The following is a 21,051-nucleotide window of genomic DNA, read 5'->3' on the forward strand; positions in this document are numbered from 1 at the left end:
AGCTAACAGTGCTCACCCAACTGCACCTAAGCATGTTCAACAATGGGTCAAGGATGACTGAGGAAAACCAGCAGCTCTGAAGCAGCAACTGCAGGGGAGCCAGCAGGAACCTGACCAGCACTTGGCTGGTCCTGAGTTTTTTAAGCTCAGTCAGTATCTATCCTTGCAGAAGTGGAAAACCTGTGAGACTTATGGATTTCAGATACCTTTGTCTATAGGAAGCAAATGAAACCCTGAAACATTTTTCAGCTTAACCACATCCCCGTGCCTTCTGCAGATGAAAGGAAAGGCAGAAGTCTGGGACCACAGACTTCCTCCTCCTCTTCCTCCTCTCACAGAGACCAGCCTAGTCGGAAGGAAACGTCTACTGCTTATCTCCACTGCAGAAAACAGACACAGCCTCTGGTGGAAAAACACAGGCAAAGCCCAAGGGGAACCCTGGGGGCAAAACCAGCAACTTTGCATCAAACCTCCTCAGTATTTGTGGCTTAGGAAAAGCCTGGCTTTTTTTGAGCCATGCTTTAATGCCGTGCCAGAGTCCAGCTCAGGACTGCTGTTCATTGCACTCTTGGCAATAAAGCAATGCCAGCTTACAAAAACCACAGGCCTGAAGGCAGCGTGGCAGGAGGGCACGTTCACAATGCACCCAAGCTCTCCGTGTGCAACTCTTTCTGGCCCACACTCACATTTCTAAGATTTTTCACTCTCCTTTCTCTGTAAAAGCAAAACTTGCAGTTCTCAAAAGAGCAACTGCACCAGGAGATTGGGCTTTAAGAAAAAAAAAAAAAAAAAAAAAGAAGAAGAAGAAGAAGAAAAACAACAACAAAAAAGCCCTCAAAAGCCCACATTTATTGTCAAAGTCTCTAAAATTATGAGATTTGACAATAAGTCTTTTGTTCTTATGGTAACATGCAACTAGGCAACATGCAGCTTGATTTCTGCAGCCAGTAGATATTCAAAGTACTTTTCACATACAATAGGTGTCAATTTGACTTTATTTAAGGAAAAACGGGGAAAAAACAGTAATTTCCATAATACACAGAAGACAAGTTAGATAGCACTGCAAAAAAAAGGCTGAGTGTTTTACTTGTCACCAGTCTGCTTTGCAGCTCTACGATTAGTAATTTTAATGCAGTTTGTCATTTTGTATTATTGTTTAGCATCTTTATAATCAGCAGAGTTTGGGGTTATAAATCACAAAAAGTGTACTACTACTACTATGAAAAACTAAAAAACCCACAAAAATCACTTTCAAATAAACCATAAATATGTGATGCACATTAGTGTAACAAAACCATTTTTGTAAACATTTTCTCCAACATAACATGTGCATAAGATAAAAAATAAAAACACTGCAGTCATACAAGTTAGGGTTACTTTGACTTAAAGATACAGAAAATTATTACTTATTAAAGCTTAAAACTAAACCTAGGAGCTTTTCTTTTCTTCTTTGCTTACAAAAGCACTGTTTGAAGAGTTCGATGTTGGTATACGAAGTGGTTTTGTAATACTGTTTTTACCTTGCCATGTTGGCACTTCTGTGGAGGCAGAAGCTGCCAGATGGGCAGACCCTCTGAAGGAAGGAGATTTCTACCCTCCCCTGGAGCCTCAAAACTTCAACAGCACATATCCATGACCTGGGCATCCCTATAGCACTGGAGCATCTTCCTCTAGGTGAACAGCATCAGCTTTCAAGGACTAGATTAATTGTGACCACATAGCACTGGAAGATTTAAATCACGCAGACTGACATTCGATTGAATCACCTTCGGCAAACTACACTACAGGGCAGCTCTGTGACCACACCCATGTCTACCATCACGTTGTGTCTCCGAGTCCCCTTTAGTTCATTATAGTACAAAAGGTCGATCGTTCTTCTGGCTGACCACACCGGGCCTGAAAAGAACACATCCTTCACCTTCAACACTATCCAAAGTCATACAATTAAAAAAAATAGTTCTAGGTATTCCTCCGCCAGCAAATGTAAGGCTTTCTTGAGTTTTGATTCTTTTTGGGGGGTGGGGGAGTGGGGGTTGCTGTGTGCACACGCATGCGCTGGAGGTTACGCATTTACCGCTCGCTTTTCAGCCGTCTGCGATGCTCGAAGGAGAGTCCTCAGCAGCAGCGCTGATCGGGGTTGAAGGATTTACAGCAGTCAGATTTGACACCAAAAGAAGGGTCTGTTGAGTCTGAGCTTTGCACACTTGGTGCTCCTGGCTCTTAAATTATTGTGTGACCAGTCGCTCGAGCCATCAGCTTGACTGAATTGAAGAACACGTGTTTAAAAAGCCCTACCTGTCATGCCATGAAGGAAAGTTAACCACAGCAGAAGACAAAGCCCATGAAACACTGAGAGCCTGTTCACTGAATGAACAGCTTAAGGCAGCTGTCAGCAAAGTACCCCACCAAAGGAATTAAGGGGAAAAAAAAAAAAGAAAACAAAAAGGAAAATGGCTGAATCGTGACACTGTGCATTATTACAACACCAACAGATTACTATACACTCAAGATTTCTCAAGTAATGAACATGTAGCCACTAAACAAATTATTACTCTCAAGACATTTATTAAAAATGTCAGAACTTATTCATAAAATAAAACTGACTTAAAAAAAAAGAAAAAAAAAGAAAGGAAAAAAGCCAGAGCTGGGATCTTACATCTAAACACAGGTATATGCTGTTTTTATGAATAAGCAGTATTAACTACATTCTTAAAAGAGTTTTAGTGCATTGCATTCTTAAAAAAGAAAAACATCACCGCCCCAAAATGTTTCCTACAACATTTAACAATTTATAGAACTAGCCTAGTTACTTTTACCTGCCTGTTACTAAGCCCATGTGTTAGAAGAGTCAAACCTCTGGTTTAGGCTAAATTCATACTTCTATTAAGGATGAAACTGGTTTAAAAAATGCTTGCTTTACCAAATTTTGTAAGCAGATTACATTAATCAGTGTCTCACTGCCATACCGCTACGACTATTGCCCCAAGGGACTACTCGCTCCTCCTGCTGAAACTTGCTCTGCAATAACAGTCAGAAACCTTTCAATCTGGTAGTTTTGGTATTAAGATTAAATTAGACATTAATGGTTTTCTTCTAAAAACGTATAAACTAAACCACCTCTTTTATTTTATGCATTAAAAACAATGAGGTAGGCACAAAAAAATAAACATATGTAGTTTGGATTTTATTTCTCTTTTTTTCTTTTTTTTTTTTTCTTTTTTTTTTTTTAGTTCTGCGAGTGCAGACTGTGGTAAAACTGTTGTTGCACTTCTAGGTTTAAACAAAAATTAAACCTTTAACTGAGGCAGTGCTAATACTGTGACATAACCAAGTTCTGGCCTAACACAGAATCATTATAGAAAATGAATTTTTTTTTCCTTTTTTTTTTTTAATCACCTGCACATGTTTCAGGCAACACCTGGTACACAGAAAATGACTAAAGTTATTGGCCAGGCCAAAATAAAACTGCAGAAACAAAAAACCCCTAAGAATTCCATCCCAAGCCCCTTCCCACCCTCCCTGTCCCCAAAAAGAAGTTATCCTAGTCACTGTGTCTTTCACATTTTATAAATATTAACTTCTTAAAACCTGCACCTTCCTCTTTGTCCACATATTGTCACATTACAAAAAAGAAATGTCAATTAAATACATTGTTAACATTACTAGACTAGATCTGCCCTCTGTTTCAGCCAGTCTGACTCTCTACACCACTTCTCACCTTCTCTTGCCTGCCTCCTGTCCACTCAACAAACAGCATGGTCATGGTAAGCCTGGTTTGTTTTTCTTCCTTTTTTCCCCTCCTCCTCTGTTTTAGCACTAACAAACAGAGTCCTTCAAATCCTAGGAACACTGGAGCTGAAGGGAAAAGAAGACCTGTAGCTTTCTAGCGTGATCCCAAATCTCAAAGACATTGTAGCACCTGATGGCAATATCTTTACAGCACCAGCTGCCTCGCAGCCTCAGTTGAAAAACATAAAGAAACCTAACACCAGTGATGCCTGCACACACATTTACACAGAGTGCTGCACTCGTGCAGGTCTGTACTCCAGTTGAAAATAATTCCAAGTTATGAAGATCTCAGACTCTGGATGTCAGCAATTCCTCTCCAAATCCCACTGCTTCTACCAGCTCAGAAGTGAAGTCCTGCCAAGGGTCATGAAATAGACTTGACTGCTTCCACCTGACCGCACGGAGGCAAAGAAAACCTGCAAAGAAAAGAGATTGGCAAATTCAACAGGTAGGACAGCAGTGGTTCCAATGTGCCTTCAGTCTCTCAGTATTTGCAGTGCAATTGCAGTGCTGGTCTGAGCTGGTGGGGATGGAGCTGATGCTCCTCATAGCAGCCTGTTTGCTGCAGGGCTCTGCACCTGTGTTAAACAGCGTTGTTAACACATCTGTGTTTTGGCTACTGCTGAACAACACTGGCACAGTATCAAGGCTTTCACTCCAGCTCCCTCACCCCTAAAAGGCCAGTGGGCTGGGATGGGCAAAAGGCTGGAAGGGGACAGTGCTGGGACAGCTGACCCAAACTGACGAAATGGATGTCCCAGAACACACAGCATCATGTACACCAATAAAAGCTCAGGGAAACGGGGGACACTGTGGTGATGACATCTGCCTTCTCAAGCAAGCATTGTGTGTGGAAAACATCTGGACATCCACTTGCCCATGGGAGACTATGTATTACCTCCTTATTTTGTCTGGCTTGCATGTAAAAGCTGTCTTATTAAACTCTCCATATCTCAATCCATGAGTCTTTTTGCCTTCTGACTATTTCCTTTCCCTTCCATGGGTAAGGGGAGAGAGCTTGAGGCTGGCTGGGTGTTTGGCTGCTGCTCAGGGTCACCCCAACCTGAGCACCCAACTGAAGTACACGTTTATCATTTTGGCAAAACCCTTGCTGGGAGGGAATGTACCTTGTCGTTGCGTTCACATAAGAATTTGAGTCTTTGTGCCCTTTTGTGCATGAACACACCATCCAAGTGTCCAGTTTCCACCGACCGTATTTCGATTGCTTTTTCTCCCCAGCCCATGATCTGGTTAGATCGGATGTATGCTTTGGAAAGAAAACAGCACATTAGGACAGGCAGAGGGCAGCAGGAAAAATGGGAAAAGCACAAAATATCCTGACAAACTCTAGATAAAAATTACCTGCATGTGCGTTATTGTAGCTACACACATGTTCAGAGGGCTATTTCTGTCCTCAGAACATTCAAGATGCCTAAAAAATACCCTTTTTTAATTTTAATTTCTTTTGTGTGTTTTCTATGTTATATACTTCTTTCTTGAGCATTCATAACAAAGGAAACTTTATAACCTTTAATTAATGGAAGGAACATTGAGTTTTTACACAGGCCTTTTCTTCCAAGCCTGGGACAAAGAGACATATTAATTTGGTGTTGACTAGGAGAAAGCAGAAGCCAAGGTTTAAATAGACTAAGACATCCACTACAGTGTGTCCCAAGCATCAGCTCTATGTCTTATGTGTTATTTTCCCTCCTTGATGGAGTTTGTCAGCAAAAACAAAGAATGAGAGGGAAAGGTAAAACTAGAAAAAAATTACCTAGCCTCTCTTAATAGGAGTAATAATTGAAAAACTGATCTCCCTGAGAAAGCCAAATGCAAATCATTCTGTGTATCTCACAAGACGCTCACATTAAGCTCTCAAAGTAGAAATATTATTATTTGACATATTGCATCCCTTTGTGTACAAATAACAACAAATCAAACATTTTTCCTTTGAGTGTCACAGGCAACAAAGATTAGTAGTAGCATGAGCAAAAAAAATCTATTTTTGACAGCAGTAAGCAAATGAAATAAAAAGTAAAGTCACCAACATTATAAAAAAGGTATATTCACAAAGCAATTTGATGGACAGTCTTAGGAATCCTGTCAAAAATAACATAAGGGAACTTAATGAAGACTAAGCTGTTGCCTCTGATTTGCATGCTTACTTAACAGAAGAATAAAAAGGACTTCCTAGCCAGCAAAATTAAAAAATATTTACTATTACAGTACTTTCCTTTTATGTAATGTATTTATATTAGTTTTCAGCGAAATTAAATCAAATTATCTACTACAGTATAATGTACACTAACAGTGCATATACCATCCCAATGGAAAATTATTCCTTTTTAAATGCTCCACTAGTGCTAACTGGGCCCAACAGTTACTAAAAATTGCCAGATGAGATGTTCAGATGGTGTTGGTGGCCTCAGTGCCATTTATACTTCACAAGCATTCAAGTCTCCAAAGGCTCTGGAATTTGCCAGCTGATATATTCTGCTTGGTTTTAGATCTAGTCAAGAGTTAATCAGCACAGGAGGGAACATGCTGTGCATCTAACTTCTTTCAATTTCCTCCTGCATTGTTGCTCACACAGCTATCAGCCATCATCTCCCAATATGTGCAGCCATCCCACATCCCATAAAATGCAATGTGCTTGCCCAACAAAAGGAGGGTGTGCCTACAGCCCTTGCTTTGCTCTGCACTGAATTACAGCAGCACAAGCAGGAGGGATTCTGGTGTGCACTTGGGTGGTAGTACACTCACTGTTCTCATTCTCGACCTTATTTTGAGCTGGAGAGATGAGGGAGAATGGTGCTAGGAGAGATGAGCAATCTGAGGGTGAATTAAAGACATCAAATGAGGTACATACACCTTTTGTTATCTACACAGACTTACCCATAGTGTTTTACTCATCTGCCACTTTATATGCCTTAATACTGAAAGGTTTCCACAACTTTGTGGCTGTCTAGCAAAAATTATGCAGCAGGTCACGGTGAATTTCTACAGAGGTACAGAGGACCTACAGAGGTCATGGTGAGTTTCTCAGTCATGAACTCCTCAACTTGATTGTTTGGGTTTTATTCACAAAAACTTCAGCACAAAGGAGATCCATATGACTACTCCTCACTTTGCACAGCTGTTTTCCAGAAATAATACAGCACTGCCTTCAGATGCAGAAGCAGCACACTGGATGTTCCCTCCTCCTGCCCAGGTGCACACAGACTCACACTCCCTAAGAGCACATGGCTCACCAGAGGAACTTACCAACTGAAGTTGGCATTTCTCCCCACTGCAGAACCACATCCTTGGTTATCCTTCCATATGTGTTGACATAAACTCCTTCATCCTCGTAGCAGACCAGCAGCTCCATCCCATCCGTGTTTGGGAGGATGATGATTGCATGAGGTTGGATACTGCTCTGGATCTACAGAGACAGAAGGGGAAGTGTTTAATGCTGCAGAGCCTGTGCTGGAAGAAAGGGACGGGGTATTTTTGGTTTTGGCTGACACATCAGGGATTCACAGAACCATAGGATGGCTTGGGATGGAAGGGACCCTAAAGATCATCGAGTCCCAAATTCACTCACTTCACAAGTGCTGCATCTGCTGCCCTCAAGCTAGACACCACAGTGACCAGAACCTGTAAACCCTTGGGGCAGAAATCCTCTTATCTTAAGGCAGACATCTAAACTGAGGAAATATTAATTTCTCTGTAGGGATCCCCATGTCTTTCCATGTGCAGAAAGGGAGCCTGGGGCAAGCAGAGCAGATGCAGACCTCAAATCTCTGCAATGTGTTGAACAGTGCCTGGGGTGGCCCATCTGACACCTCTGTGTACAGTGAACAACAGGAAACCTTGGTAGCTAAGGTCACCTGGACTTTGCCAACCCTTTCTTGGGTTGGCAAGAAACCAACCCTTGGGCTGCTGTGTCATTTGTGCTGCTGGACATCTGCAGGGTACTTGGGCATTTAGCTGCCACCCCTGAAACAGTCACACTGGTCCTCACCAGATCTGAGTGGGCAACTCCAAACCACAGAGACACACTGACTGTGAGACACACGAGGTGAGGATTGACTGTGAGACACAAACTCCACAGCACATGTGGCTGTATCTGCTCAAACCCCTGAACCCAACATACCACTGCAAACAAAAATCTGGCAGTGATCCCCAGGGACAGCCTGACACACTGGTCATTTGGGGAAAGGAAGGGGTTGGAGGAGGGGGGGTGACCCACCAGAAAGAAAGAGAAAAACCCAGACACAACAGCAGCTCTTACATGTGTTGGTAGATAAATATCATAGACCGATCCTGAATCCACATCCACAGCATGGAAGCCAGCGCAGGAGCCATAGATCACTTTTAGTCTCTGACCCTCTTCTACGGTTAGATCCACCAGCAATGGCTTATGTACCAATTCTCCAAATGACTGTGGGACAACCATCGGTGAGATTTACTTTACTGCTTAGAACAACGATGGGGTTTATAAAAACATGCTCACATGCACGCATTGTGGACTTATTCCTCCACATCCCTCTGGTCCCTGGACACCAGACCCATTAGGCTGACACGTCTCTCAGGGACAGATTACTCTGCAAACTGCTGCATTTCAATCACCTAAGCTATTTTCTATAGGGTTTACTTGGTCCATTTGTTTTTTTGTTAAGAATTGTTCTCCCCAAAGTTCAGGGCAATTTGGCACTCCTGTAGTACTTTGATCTGCACAACCCACAGTAACTGTCTGTAAACCAGCCTGCAATTATACCAAGCCAGCTAATTTCATTCTAGCAATATTCAAAAACAGTCCCATAGCATTGCTGAATATCACTTCATTGCTTGCTCTGCTCAGACAAAGAAGCTTAGACTCAGTCCACTTCTCTCTGTCCCATATTTTATTAATAGAGAGAGCAAACAAAAACTTGTGATGTTGCGTCATTATTAGTTTATGCTCAGTTACAATTTAGACCTTTCAATGTATTGACTCTTATAATTAAAAAAAAACCCTCCTAAATTAAAATATAACAGAAAGTTTGTGGAGATTTATCAAAGAACTTGGAATATGACCATGACAGAATGTCAGAACATTTTTGTAAAAGGGATAACTGCAAGTGGTTATGAGAAAATCCCACCTTATGGCTGAAATATACTGTTACCTTAAAGGCCATAAATTTATGGTATGGCTTTGGTGCCCATGCATAGACTTCCACAGAACTCTTCAACGCAATTACCAAGAACTTGATTCTTTCATATTTTACTGAAATTAAAGAAAACAAAAAAGAATTAAGCATAATGCCAAAGTCATTCCAGTTACATCAAGAAAGCAGACAAGTTAGGTAAGCATGAAGAAATACCGTCATTTTCAGAGTTTAGTAGCATTGCATTTTAGCATTGGTACTTCTGTGTAGTTAAGCTCTTTGATACATTTATGCTACAGAAGTCATTACTCTTACTAGCAAGTGACCATGTTACCATCTTTAGAATTAACTAGTCACTACCTATTTCCACTTATGTTTTTCCATACTGGACAGTGCTTAGTCATCAAGACAAGAAAAGCTGTTTTCAGGAACATTCCAATAAAAGAAGGCCATGACTGTGGAAGAGTCCATTATTGGCAGTTCCAGTCACAACAATGCGAGTTTGAGCTGATGGGAAAATTACCCAGAGGAAAGAAGGAAGAAATGAAAATTGCAACATAACTCAATTTCAAGAGCAAAAGACAAGCTTAACAGTGGAGCACTTTCCTTTGTCCCTAAATTCTGAGATAACTCATTTGAGAAAAAGAAAACAAAAATCACATAATTTATCAGAAATAAAGTGTCATTATACTAGTGATCCATGCCACTACTTGCTCTTTGAACTCTGCAGGAAAGCAAGACTGAGCTGTAAGTGTTAAGGGACTTGACACTTCTTCAACAGACAAAAAACGTCTCTCAATCTCCACAGCTGTACTGACTAAAAACAGAGCTTTTGTTCGGTCTTGTCTAGCTTACAAGACTTCCTGGAATTTTTTCACGGGGAAGAGGGGGGTGTTGAACAAAACCACCTCATCTGTGAAAGGGGACATTTGATAATTCTTATTATTTGCTCTGGGTGCTATCTGGGAATTCACCCAAATCTTAAGTTTCAAAAGAGCAATTTCTCATTTAGAGGAGCCAAAAGTTGCCTGAAGCAACTGAGATCCATAAATACCACTTCAGCCTGACATCGGAGACCCCTGTTGCATCAAAGAGACAAGGAAGTGATCAGTGCCAGCTGCCTCGGTGACAGCGTCCAGACCGCAAGCCCAGCTACTGGCAGAGCTCTCCTCCTTGGGAACTGAAGCGCAGCTGTCAGAGGCCTCGCACTACCTGAAAAAATCCACTGTATTTCTGTGGTTCAGAGGGAAGTTCAGTGCCAGGCTGCAGCCCAGGCTAACAAACCCCTCTTCATCAGGAAGAGAATGCTCTTTGTTTCAGACGCTTCCCTGCTGGAAAGCCTCCTTTCAATAGCTGCTGATGTATTGTTAGCAGGCCACTTCATTATGCTGCTGACACCCTGGGGTATGATACCAGAGGAGTGCATTATTAATTGTTTTCGGGGTCAGGCTCCTGGCTCAGCAGTCACTTACTGCCATTGTTATTGATTACGCCCCATTAGCAGGTTTTTCCAAGAGCACACGCATGACAGGAGGAGACTGAGAACAGTTTGATTGCTGCTGCTCCAGACTGACTGACACAGCTGGAAAGGAACTGAGCTGGCTCCTGGGAAAAATCAAATCAGAGGCAACAGCCAGTGCCCATTAGGATGCACCGTGAAACTGAAGCAGCAGAAAGAGCTTTTGGTTCATATTCCCACCTGCAGGGCAGCAGGCTCACTGAATATACTCCACTGGCTGTGAATGCCAAATGTCCTTGCACCAGCTTTGGTGGAAGTTTCTACACCCAAATCCATTTAAATTACTTAAAACCACTCAAAAGGCACCTGCCTGGTGAAAACACTTTCGATTCTGTAACTGTAGTGCAGCAGATATGAGACGGCATTAGGGAATTTCATGAGCTAAGAGGAATCAGTTAATCACCCTGAAGTTACAGACATGCTTCTGTGCCCAGATTCTTCCCCAAAGATCATCTGCTACCTGGGCTTTCTTTCTCTTCCCACTTTTTTTTTTATCCCAGTCTCTAAAATCTACATAAAAGAGAGACTTTTTCAATCTATTCCAGCACATAAATTCATCATGGTAAAAAATACGGGAAACTTGCTAGTAAAGGAAACAGTTGCTGGGGATGAGAATCCCTCTATTACCTAAAGAGGGGGTGAAATGTTACCAGATCAGCACCCTTCTGGAAGCTGTATCCATTATAGGAAGGAGAGAGATGGGATTTGCACACTCTCCAGTTCCCAACCCATCATCCCACCACAAAACCCCCTCTCATCTTCAATTTAACCCTGTAACTTGCCATTTTGGTGCTTTGCCAGCAAGTTCACCCTGAGAAACAGATAAGACAGCTAGAAATAGAACCAACCAAACCATAAACCCAATAGCTACATGCACTGCAGTTCCCTTTCTCAGCCATCCTTTATCCCAACTATTTGGTTACTGCATTTGCTACTCACCAACTTTATAGTGCACACAGCCTTCCAAGTCGCCCACCGTTGTCCAGCCCTGTTTCTTTTCTACCTCAGGATCATTGTGAAGGATTTTATTTCTTAACCACGACAAATAGTAAACTCGCAACTTGTTCTTCTTACCTGAACACAAAATGAAAAAAAAAAAAAAAAAGGTTTATCTCCACAGGAAGATACTTGCAAAAAGCCCTACCCAGACAAACAGAAAGCTCTGCAAAACAAACCAACAATGAAGGAGAAAATGCTGCAACCACAGAAATCTCCCTCAGTTTTTCATCTACAAAAGCTTCACTCCAGACTCCACCCAGACATGCGCTTTCCCGTTAATCAATGACAGATACACATGGTAATACCACACAAACATAAATGACAAACTCAAGGGAACAACTCTTCAGCTATCTGGTTCTTAGGACCAAGACAACTTCCACTAGAACAGGGAACTCCCACAACAAAAGCACCAAAGAGTCATGCATGAGATTAAATTATATATATATAACTGAGTCAGAATGGCTCTTTTAGACACAAAACTGTAGGAGAGCAGCAGGATGGAATGTGAGACCTGAAACTTCATCTGCTTGCTAAAAGCTGATGCCTGCTTTGTCAGCAGCCCTTCCCTTGAGCTGCAAGGGTGTAATACCAGGCTGCACACAGAAACTGAGAGGTGTTTCTTCTCCACAGGTGAAAGAAGTTACCTGCCCAGGCTGCCCTATCTTCACCTGACACCGCATCTGCCACGTCATTGAAATACAGCTCAGACTTTTAACTCTCAATACAAGAAGGCTTCTTAGAATGCAAAGCAAGGTTCATGATAAACTTTACCACTGATTCTTTAACAATTAATGGCCTACAAAGCATTTGTTGAGCTAGTGAGAAGATGGCCCTAAATGCACATAGTCAAAGCTTGCATCCTCCTTTCTCCAGCTGCTTTGCTGCTTGGAACCATTACAGTTCCACAGATTAAGCTGCAGCTGAGGAAGGGAGATCATCCCTGCTTTGACCAGCAGCCATTTAACAAGGCTCCATGAGGTCTCTTGGAAAGGAAGGGCAACAGGAGACGCCCTCAGGGACCCTACTTGTCAGCAGAGTAGCTCCATGCTCTGCTGCACCAGCCACAATGAGGAGCCATGCGTCTTTCTCAGCCATTGGAGGTGAGAGGGAGACAGGTGACCTGTCCTGCAGTCACTGCTGGGCTGGCCAAGCAACACCCTACTGGTCTGTGCTGCCAAAAGCCACCACCTATCAAGATGCCACACCTGGCAGCCTGCCAGCCAGATCCAGCTATAGAGTTCAGCTAAATGTCTTTAATTTGTCATTTGAATTTTCACAGAATACCTATAGACAGATTAGTTCACAGGTGGCTGCTCGGGGAATACTGGCTGCAGCAGGACAAGAGGCCTGAGTACTGAGACCATCCTGCTGTGCACAGCCAGCTCCACACTGCGGGGCTGGAACAAACCCCCTACCCTGACAGTAAGGGATCCCCTAACAGAGCCAGGCTTGTGAGGAAAAGCATCAGCAGGGGCTGGGGCAGCAATATGAGGAAGCACAGCTTGCAAACAGGCTTCTCCATGGACTCCAGCACCACAAACCATTGCATTAAAAAGAAACACAGTCCAAAAGATATTTTTACGATTACTTGGATAGGAAAGGACAGGAGGAAAAGAGGAGGCAATTTCAAAGTAAAAAATCTGTTGACTAAGCTTAAAGTGGAATTGGAGAAGTAATTGTAAATACTGGATCTGCTACTCAATTTTACAAGCCCTTCTGTTCTGATGCCATGCAATGAAATGTGAAGTAACACTGCACTATCTTTTGTTTATCTCCATTACAAATGGGACTATAAATTTGGCAGTAAATGAGTATCCTGATTTACCTCCAGACTTAATATTTAGAAAGCTATGTTTCATAAAGGGGTCAAGCCCTACCACTCCTGTAGCTTTCTCAAGATCTGGAGGACTGATGCAGGAAACAGTATTTGCAGAAGTCCCACATGTAACCAAGAAAAGGTCCTTCCATGAAAATAATGCATATGATAGCCACAAGGGCTCTTCTAAAAACACTGGAAAATAGGAAACATAGTTCAGATCAGAAGCCACTGCAGTTCTGGGCAAGAAAGAGCTCAGAGGGCTCGGGGTCTCCACAGTGTACTAAATGCTTTCAAAACCATGCTGAGTCCCTACCCACAAGGAGACAAATTCTGCCTCAGATATTTCCATGGCAGTAGGTTCCCCAGTAGCTTAGTAAAACTTTAGGACTCAGAACAAACAGTACACATGGGAATTTCCCAGTATGCAGCTACTTTTTTCCTTTTGATTCACATGATATGCACCAGGGTATTTCTCTCCAACCAGAAACATTTTTCAAAACAACTGAAAAATATCTCAAGTGTGTTCCCATTGTGTTCTGGTGTCTAGACCACAAGGAAAAGTCACAAGACAGGAAATTCCTCTGCCTTTCTGCAGCCTGACATGAAAAGAGCAGAACCGGTTAGTTATATAAACATGGCTATGCATTTATTTCAACAAGTTATTCTGCTCTTAATGTTCACATTTGGAGTGGGGGAGATTACATCCTTCTCCTTGTAGAGCTCTACCAGTCAGTTTAAACAGCCTTCAAAATTCTGGTATTTTTTATTTTTTGCAGGGTTCCAATCTTTATGATCATGAAATAAGAAATAAAACTCTGCTCCAGCCATCAAATGAACTAATCAGACAGTGAATTCTGTGAGAACACCCAGCTTGGGTTCTCCCACATAGTTTCAAATGCAAAGTCCTTTTTCCTATACTGAGTTTTTGTTTTTATTGTCACTGTGGTTTTTAATTATTAAGGAGGCAGATTCCAACCAGTTCTTCCACTCTGTCATCCTTTCCTACCTTCCTGGTGCTACCATCAGCCAGCTGGGCTGGCAAAACCCCCAGGGAGCCACAACTGGAGCATGTTCTGCATGCACGTTGCTGCTCTCTCCTCCAGCATTTTTCTGACTCTGCACTGTATCACCTGAGCAGATGAAACTGTTTTTTGCCTCTTAACAGCATGAACTGAAGCACCAATCAACTACTCTTGCCTTACCTGAGAGGCTCTCTTGTAGCATTTCTAGCAGGCTCAGTATCTCAGTATCAAAAGCTTTGTTGTCAGAAAGTTCTGTATTTCAAATATAAATTAGGCCAAGAACTGATTTCATGTTTTCAGACTCTGTTGAGTCTATTAAAAGCAAGTTTAGGTGACAATCCCCTCAAAACCCTAAGACACTGCAACTTCTTCGCACAATGTGGTGACGCCTTTCAAACCCTACCACCATCAGCACATCACTTCCCAAAAAACCCAGGGGAACAAACGGCTGAGTGCACCACAGTGAGCTGAACAATGCTACCAGCAAAGCTGTAGCAGTGCTGGGACACAGCTCAGAGACAGTTCCATCATTTATCTGCAAAATCATTTTCAGAAACGTACCCTCAACTCCAGCATTCCAATTTTGCCTGGAGAGGTGAAGCAACACATCACAAATAAAAAGATACTTAGGGAAGTCCAGCATGAGGGTAAAGAACTGAGATGTGCAGCACAGAAGACAAAAGCAGGATATAGGAGAAGTTTGGGCATAACAGCATTATGGTTTCACTGAGTATAGTCCCCCAGCCCTGCCTTTCACTGGGCAAGGATGCCTCTTCTGCCTCATACTCCAGTAACCTCCCATAAAACACAGGAGATGGCACAGACACAAAGGCACAGAACAACCAAGGATCAGCTGATTTCTTAAGGGTTAATGTAGCGTGTCTCCACAGAGGAAGCAATAGTTTTGAAGGAAACAAAGAAAACGGATGTGTCAGGGTACTCCAATGGTGACTGATGCAAAAATAAATAAACTTAAAACAATTATACACAAGACTGAATCACAGACACTTGTGATTTGTGTAGGATATGTTTCAAACCAACAGATTTTACACAAGTTGGATTATACAATATCTTTGTTGACAAGGTCTGCTATAAAATAAACTCTATCAAATAGTGCCTTTCAAACAGCTTATATTTTAACATACTGCATTAGACATCAAAAGGACACACAGCAGGTTGTGTATTTTTAAACGCTGCTTGATTCATCTTTTTCTTTTTATAGATTTCACAGCATAGCTGTATCTGAGCATGTAGCAAGTGACAAGCCAATAAAATTCAGTTGTTCCAGACAGAAACAAATCCCAAGTTGATGACAGCAGCATGGGCATGGCTCTTCGGATCTGTGGTAACACAACATCGCCAATGCACTAAATTCCACTAAATTGTCTAATGTGTGTCCTTTTGAACAAGAGTTGGGAGAGCCAGAGAGCTCCTCCAGCATGCTTAGAGAGGTTCCAGAGCCTCAAAAAAATTTAGGTGGGTCTGAACAACGACAGCAAATACTGTAAGAAACCTCATGTACCATCCCTCCCTGTCACACACACACAGCAGAGCAAAGGCTCATCTCCCAAACCAAACAAAACAAAAGGTAGCTTGATGACCAACACCTGTGAAGACCAACAATGCACCATATCAGATTGTTCAACAGCAGGTTAAACTTATGCCATAACTTTCTGGAGCCAAAGAGTCTGGAACCTCAAGCTTCATAAAACACATTTTTCATCAGCACACACAAAACAAATACAAGCATCACCACCACCCTTGATCTCCCATTGCTTTGCCATTCCCAAGTTGCACCCAGTGAGAGACCAGGCACCAATCTGTCTTCTCACTCTGGTTATTTCCATACCATGTACACACTGTACTACTCACTCTCACACTTTTACTGCACATCACTCTTACTTCCCTATTTTGCAAGAGCTTTCCTTATCTACAGATTTTAACACACAAGAAAAACGTCCTTAAACCCAAGGAGCATGTAGTGTTTTAGTTAGAAAGAAGCCAGGTAGAAAGCAATCATGACAGAGGGAAAGAATGCTATTTTCCCAAATTTCACAAAACATTAACTTCCAGCTCTCAAATACTGAACAAGGAAACAGAGTCAGACATTTCCCACAAACTCATGCAGCATTTTTAAAGGTCATCCCACAGAAGGAAGGACAGGGAGCAAGGAGGCATGGGTGTTGTGTGGAAAACTTGCAGAAATAAACTGTAGACTCAGAGATGAAATGATGGGAAACCCACTGACTTCAGTCAGGACTTCCCCCTCAAAGCACAGGCTGCCAAGAAAATCTTTCTGCCATACCATGCCACATGGAGGTAAAATACGACATTCAACAGTCAACCTTACCAGAAATTGTCACCAAGACATTCAGCCCTTCAAGTACATCCATTTGCTGGAATCGTCTTCGATTGATGAGTGGATAAACCTTTCCCTGCCCACTTCTGTCTAGCAGCATCAGACCACTTTCAGTGCCCACCAACAAGTTCACTCCTAGAAAAAAACAAAACCAGAGATTCAAGTTAGTAAGCACTTTTTCTCACATATTCTGAGGAACTGTCTCATTTCAAGCAGGTCCAACCACTGCTGCTTGAGTCTCCATTGCCTGTAGCCTGAAAGATCTCCTGATGTAGATAGAGGCTTTCCACATTACCTGCCCACAGTGACTACTGACACCAAACAGTGTTCAAGAGACTGGCAGACCACAGAGAGCTTTCTAGAGCACCAGATCCCCGCCAAAAAAGGGGCATGCTAATGTTGGAAGGAGGGATGAGGCACAAAGTGGTATGCAAGCCTAGGCATTCCAATGATGTGTTAGCTGTTGTTAGGGGGGTGGTAGCAGGATGTTCTTGACAAGGACATGGCAATAAAAACACTTCCCACTGGGAGAAACAGGTTGTGTTGCAGCCCTTCCACAAAAGGGTAAGCACCGGGTTTGTTCCCAGCTTCACAACAATCTTTTCCATCTGAATGTTAAAACTAGAGGAACTACAGTAATCTTGTGTTTCCACAGGCTTCTCCTAAAGATCAAGCAAATATAGATGAGAAAAGTCAGTAGGCCAGTTTCTTTACACTAAGTTCCAAAGGTCCACTGGAACACTCCAAGAGTCCATAAAACCTTACTATTTAGAATCAATTACATTTTTTTATGTAATAGATATATATGGGACTAAGTTTTAAATATATATTAATATATTATCACTCTTAAATTTCATAACTATTTCTTCACAATAGTGTTTAAGTCCAGAAGTTCACAAATTTTGCAGAGACAGTTCAAGTACAGTAGAGGAAATGGAAATCACATCAATGTATGACTCACTTTATTAGACTTCCATGTGGCAATCCCAATATAAAACTTGCCATGCTTTAGCACAATATAATAATGAAGTAAGAAAAGCAAAACTCACGCAAGATGGTCATAGTTACACTGCTGAATGGTCTTAATCCCTAGTCAGACAATTAACCCCCACATACAACTATACTGGTGCCAATAGGCCATCTGGGCTGATCCCATCATGAACCTTTTCTGACAGAGTAGGTGGGCCCAGGGCCCAGGTGGGTGTTTGTCTCAGTGCAGCCTGCACCCACAGCAGTGATGTGCCTTCTCAGAATGCTCTGAAAAAGAGCATTATTGCTCACCTAAACACCCCCCTGGATACCAGGCATGGGAGAGGCTTGCAAAAAGGAGGGCACATTAAGCCTGACCCAGGGGGCACAAGGTGTCTCTGAAAGAGGAGAGGGTGTTAGAGGAAAGCAGTAATGATGGGGAGAGGACTGAGCTGCTGGTGCTGGCTCTTAAAAGCCTCTGCGTGGATGAGAAAAACAGATGTAGCCCATAGTGAGTTCAGAAACCATCATGCATCTCTCTGTTATCCTCTCTCTACCCTCTTCAGTAAGAAAACTTCAGACGTCCCAGCAGTCCCAAGGCATTTTTGCTTAGATTTGCTGTTCTAATACTTCTCCTGGGAGGTCCATCACCCTCCAGGCTCTCCTTCAGCTGCTGACACTTCCTTCATCCCTGTGCTGCCCACCTCTCACTCTGCATCTCCCAACTGGTTTGCACTCACTGGATCCCAAGCCACAGCCCCCATGGGCAATGGCCACTTCACCCAAGAGCATTTCACACTGCCTGTCCCTCTTACTGGGACAATCCTCAGATTGGGAAGTGGCAGAAGGAAGTAGGGAGAGTGAGCCACACACAAGTCAGTGCTTAGCACAGGCTGAAGCAGTGCCAGCCAAGGAAGTGCCTAGCAGCTGGTCTCCTTCCTGCAGCTCCAGTACCCACTGACCAAAGCTGTAAGCTTCAAGATGCATTTCCGCACCTTTTCCAGGGTGGGCACAATTCAAAGCAAGCCACATGCAAACTGCTCCCTCAGGGTCCCTTCCCCTCCTTGTCCTCCATCAGGACTCCACTGCTCCTGCCTCCATCCTCACCTCTCCTGCCTCTGCCTTTCTGGTGCAGCTGTTCCTGCTTTGAGCTCTCATGCACACCTGTGCCCAACCCCTTCCACTCAGCTATGTGCACTTTACATGAAACTAATGAGGCATTACACTGGTGGCAAGCAGGGTTTGTATTTCACAGTGCAGACACCCTCCTCAATCACAGACAGCAGAGCTCTTCTCTGCCACCCTACAATTAAGCAGCTCTGTTTTTTTCAAACAAATGGAAATGCTTCCTGAAAAAGTACAGGCTGTCTGTGGAGGCTGGGTGTAAGAATCTCTGTTACTGCATCCATGTAATTAACATTGACTTTCACCACTCAGAGCCAGAAGAAACAGCATCAGAGACTTAATGCAATTAGCAGCTTGCCAGATACTACTGGCATTACCACTGGTAAAAGCAAAGCAAAGCAAGTCCCTCTCTTTTTGAATAGAAAGCATCACCATGAAATGGCTTTTCTTAAGGCTGAAAGAAGTTAAACATTATCAAGAAGTAAGCATGTGTACCAACTTGTATCACCATCAGTTTGGCCCTAAATGTTCAATGAAGGGCTGAGTTACAGCTGTAAAACACCCCTAGGATTTTACACCTATTCTTTAAACCACCCTAACAGACAGATATATAGATCAAAGAAATATAAAACCATTAACACGAATTGCTACTGGCAAAACAAGGCAGATCAGAGAAATTATGAGTCATCTTTACTGACACCATATGATTTCCCTCTGCCTTTGGCCTCTCACAGCCTGAAAGTTTACATTTGCACAAGTCTTAACTTTATCAGAGAATGTTACACAGGAATTCAAGCAGAAATAGTGTTGAGGCAAAAATTCTTACCAGTAAATTCTGGAAATAAAGAAAACAGCAGATAGGAAGACAAGGTGTTGGGAGAGCTATTTCATTGACACAGCTCTACAGGAAAGAAGACTGGGGCAAAAGTGCTGTTCTGAGAAACAGGAATGCTGGACATAACCCCAAAAGAGAGCTAAAGCCTTGGAAAGAGCTATAAAAAAAGTAAAAAGGGGAGGGGACTGTGTTACCTTTACAATAATCATATACCTTAGGGCAATGGCCAATTCTCCTCTTCCTAAGTTTTTTTTTAATGACCTGCATGTGCATTTATAATCTGCCACGTTTAGGGATACTAGATAAGTATGTATGTAACATACACAAGCATCAACTATTAACATTTAGATAATGAAAAAACTAATTCACAGATTCTGGCCAGGAAACCAACAACACAAAAAAGCCTTCACTAGGGGTTACAGCAGAGATTCTGCACTGTAGCAGGCAACAGGCACTGCTCAAAGCCTGATGAAGTGTGGGATCCTGACTGTCTGACACCAACACAAATTATCCCTAGTGACAAGAAGACCAGACAGACTTGGTCAGGTGACATCTCATACCCAGCTTCTCCCTGCAGTAATCGCTCTTAACAAAGCTGTCTCAGAATGGGAAATGTTCCTCTATCCTTTTCTATCTGACTTTGACTGAGGCAACAAGTCATCTTACACAACGCACCTTAATCAAGCCTTGCAACAATACATTTGCAAGAGCCTCAAGAAGATGATCATTTTTCAAAAGAATACCCTGTGTGCAGCAGGTGTACGGTGCAAGGATTACTACAAGCTCCCAAAAGCTGCAAGAGATGCACTAGCAGGGTTTGGAAAGGGCCGAAAAGGACATCCTGATGAGCTGCATGAAGCCTCTCCCAGCTATCCTGTGACAGGAAAAGAGGACACAGCCTCAAGCTATGACAGGACAAGCTCAGGTTGGATACCAGGAAGAACTTTTTCACTGAAAGTATGGTTAAGCATTGGAACAGGCTGCCCACAGAGGTGATAAGAGCCATCATCTCTGCAAGAGTTCAAGATATGACTGGATGGGGCACATAGTGCCACGATCTAGCTGATCCAGTGGTAAGTCAAAGGCTGGACTTGATGATCCCAGAGGTCTTTTCCAACCTTAATAATTCTGTGATTCTCAGTCTAAACTGCGCCATCAGAAGCATGTATGTACCAGTGGGAAATCATAACAAAGCAGAAGCCACATACTGTAAAAAACACAATAATAATCAGGTCTTGCAACAAAAAAGATGTAAACAAGCACTGAATAAATGCAGAGAAACAGCTACAGTTTTGGAGATACATTATCAAAGGCTGAAAGCTCCTACTGGCACACGACACTTCAGGAATGGCAAGGGAAGAACAGGTTTGCATTACCCCATAAGGCCGCACACAGGATTTCGGAATTGAATCTCTTCTTGTATTTGCGAATCTCTGGTGTGTCGCTCTGTGGCCGTGTGTTTGTGGGGTTCACATTGACAACT

At 42.6% G+C, this 21,051-nt stretch overlaps 1 protein-coding gene across 1 annotated transcript in view; it reads right to left on the minus strand.

Annotated features, from left to right (window-relative positions):
* Nucleotides 1-977: 977 nt before the first annotated feature.
* MAP4K4 (mitogen-activated protein kinase kinase kinase kinase 4) overlaps nucleotides 978-21,051 on the minus strand; it is a 163,860-nt gene continuing 143,786 nt past the window's right edge. Inside the window, 8 exon segments of the mRNA XM_031056161.1 lie at nucleotides 978-4,205; nucleotides 4,917-5,056; nucleotides 7,054-7,213; nucleotides 8,066-8,215; nucleotides 8,940-9,040; nucleotides 11,380-11,514; nucleotides 16,631-16,774; nucleotides 20,945-21,049. Coding sequence (XP_030912021.1) covers nucleotides 4,122-4,205; nucleotides 4,917-5,056; nucleotides 7,054-7,213; nucleotides 8,066-8,215; nucleotides 8,940-9,040; nucleotides 11,380-11,514; nucleotides 16,631-16,774; nucleotides 20,945-21,049 — 1,019 coding nt within the window. The 3' untranslated portion in view covers nucleotides 978-4,121.

The sequence above is a fragment of the Geospiza fortis genome, unplaced genomic scaffold, assembly GCF_000277835.1.
Source record: "Geospiza fortis unplaced genomic scaffold, GeoFor_1.0 scaffold192, whole genome shotgun sequence".
Lineage (NCBI taxonomy): Eukaryota > Metazoa > Chordata > Aves > Passeriformes > Thraupidae > Geospiza > Geospiza fortis.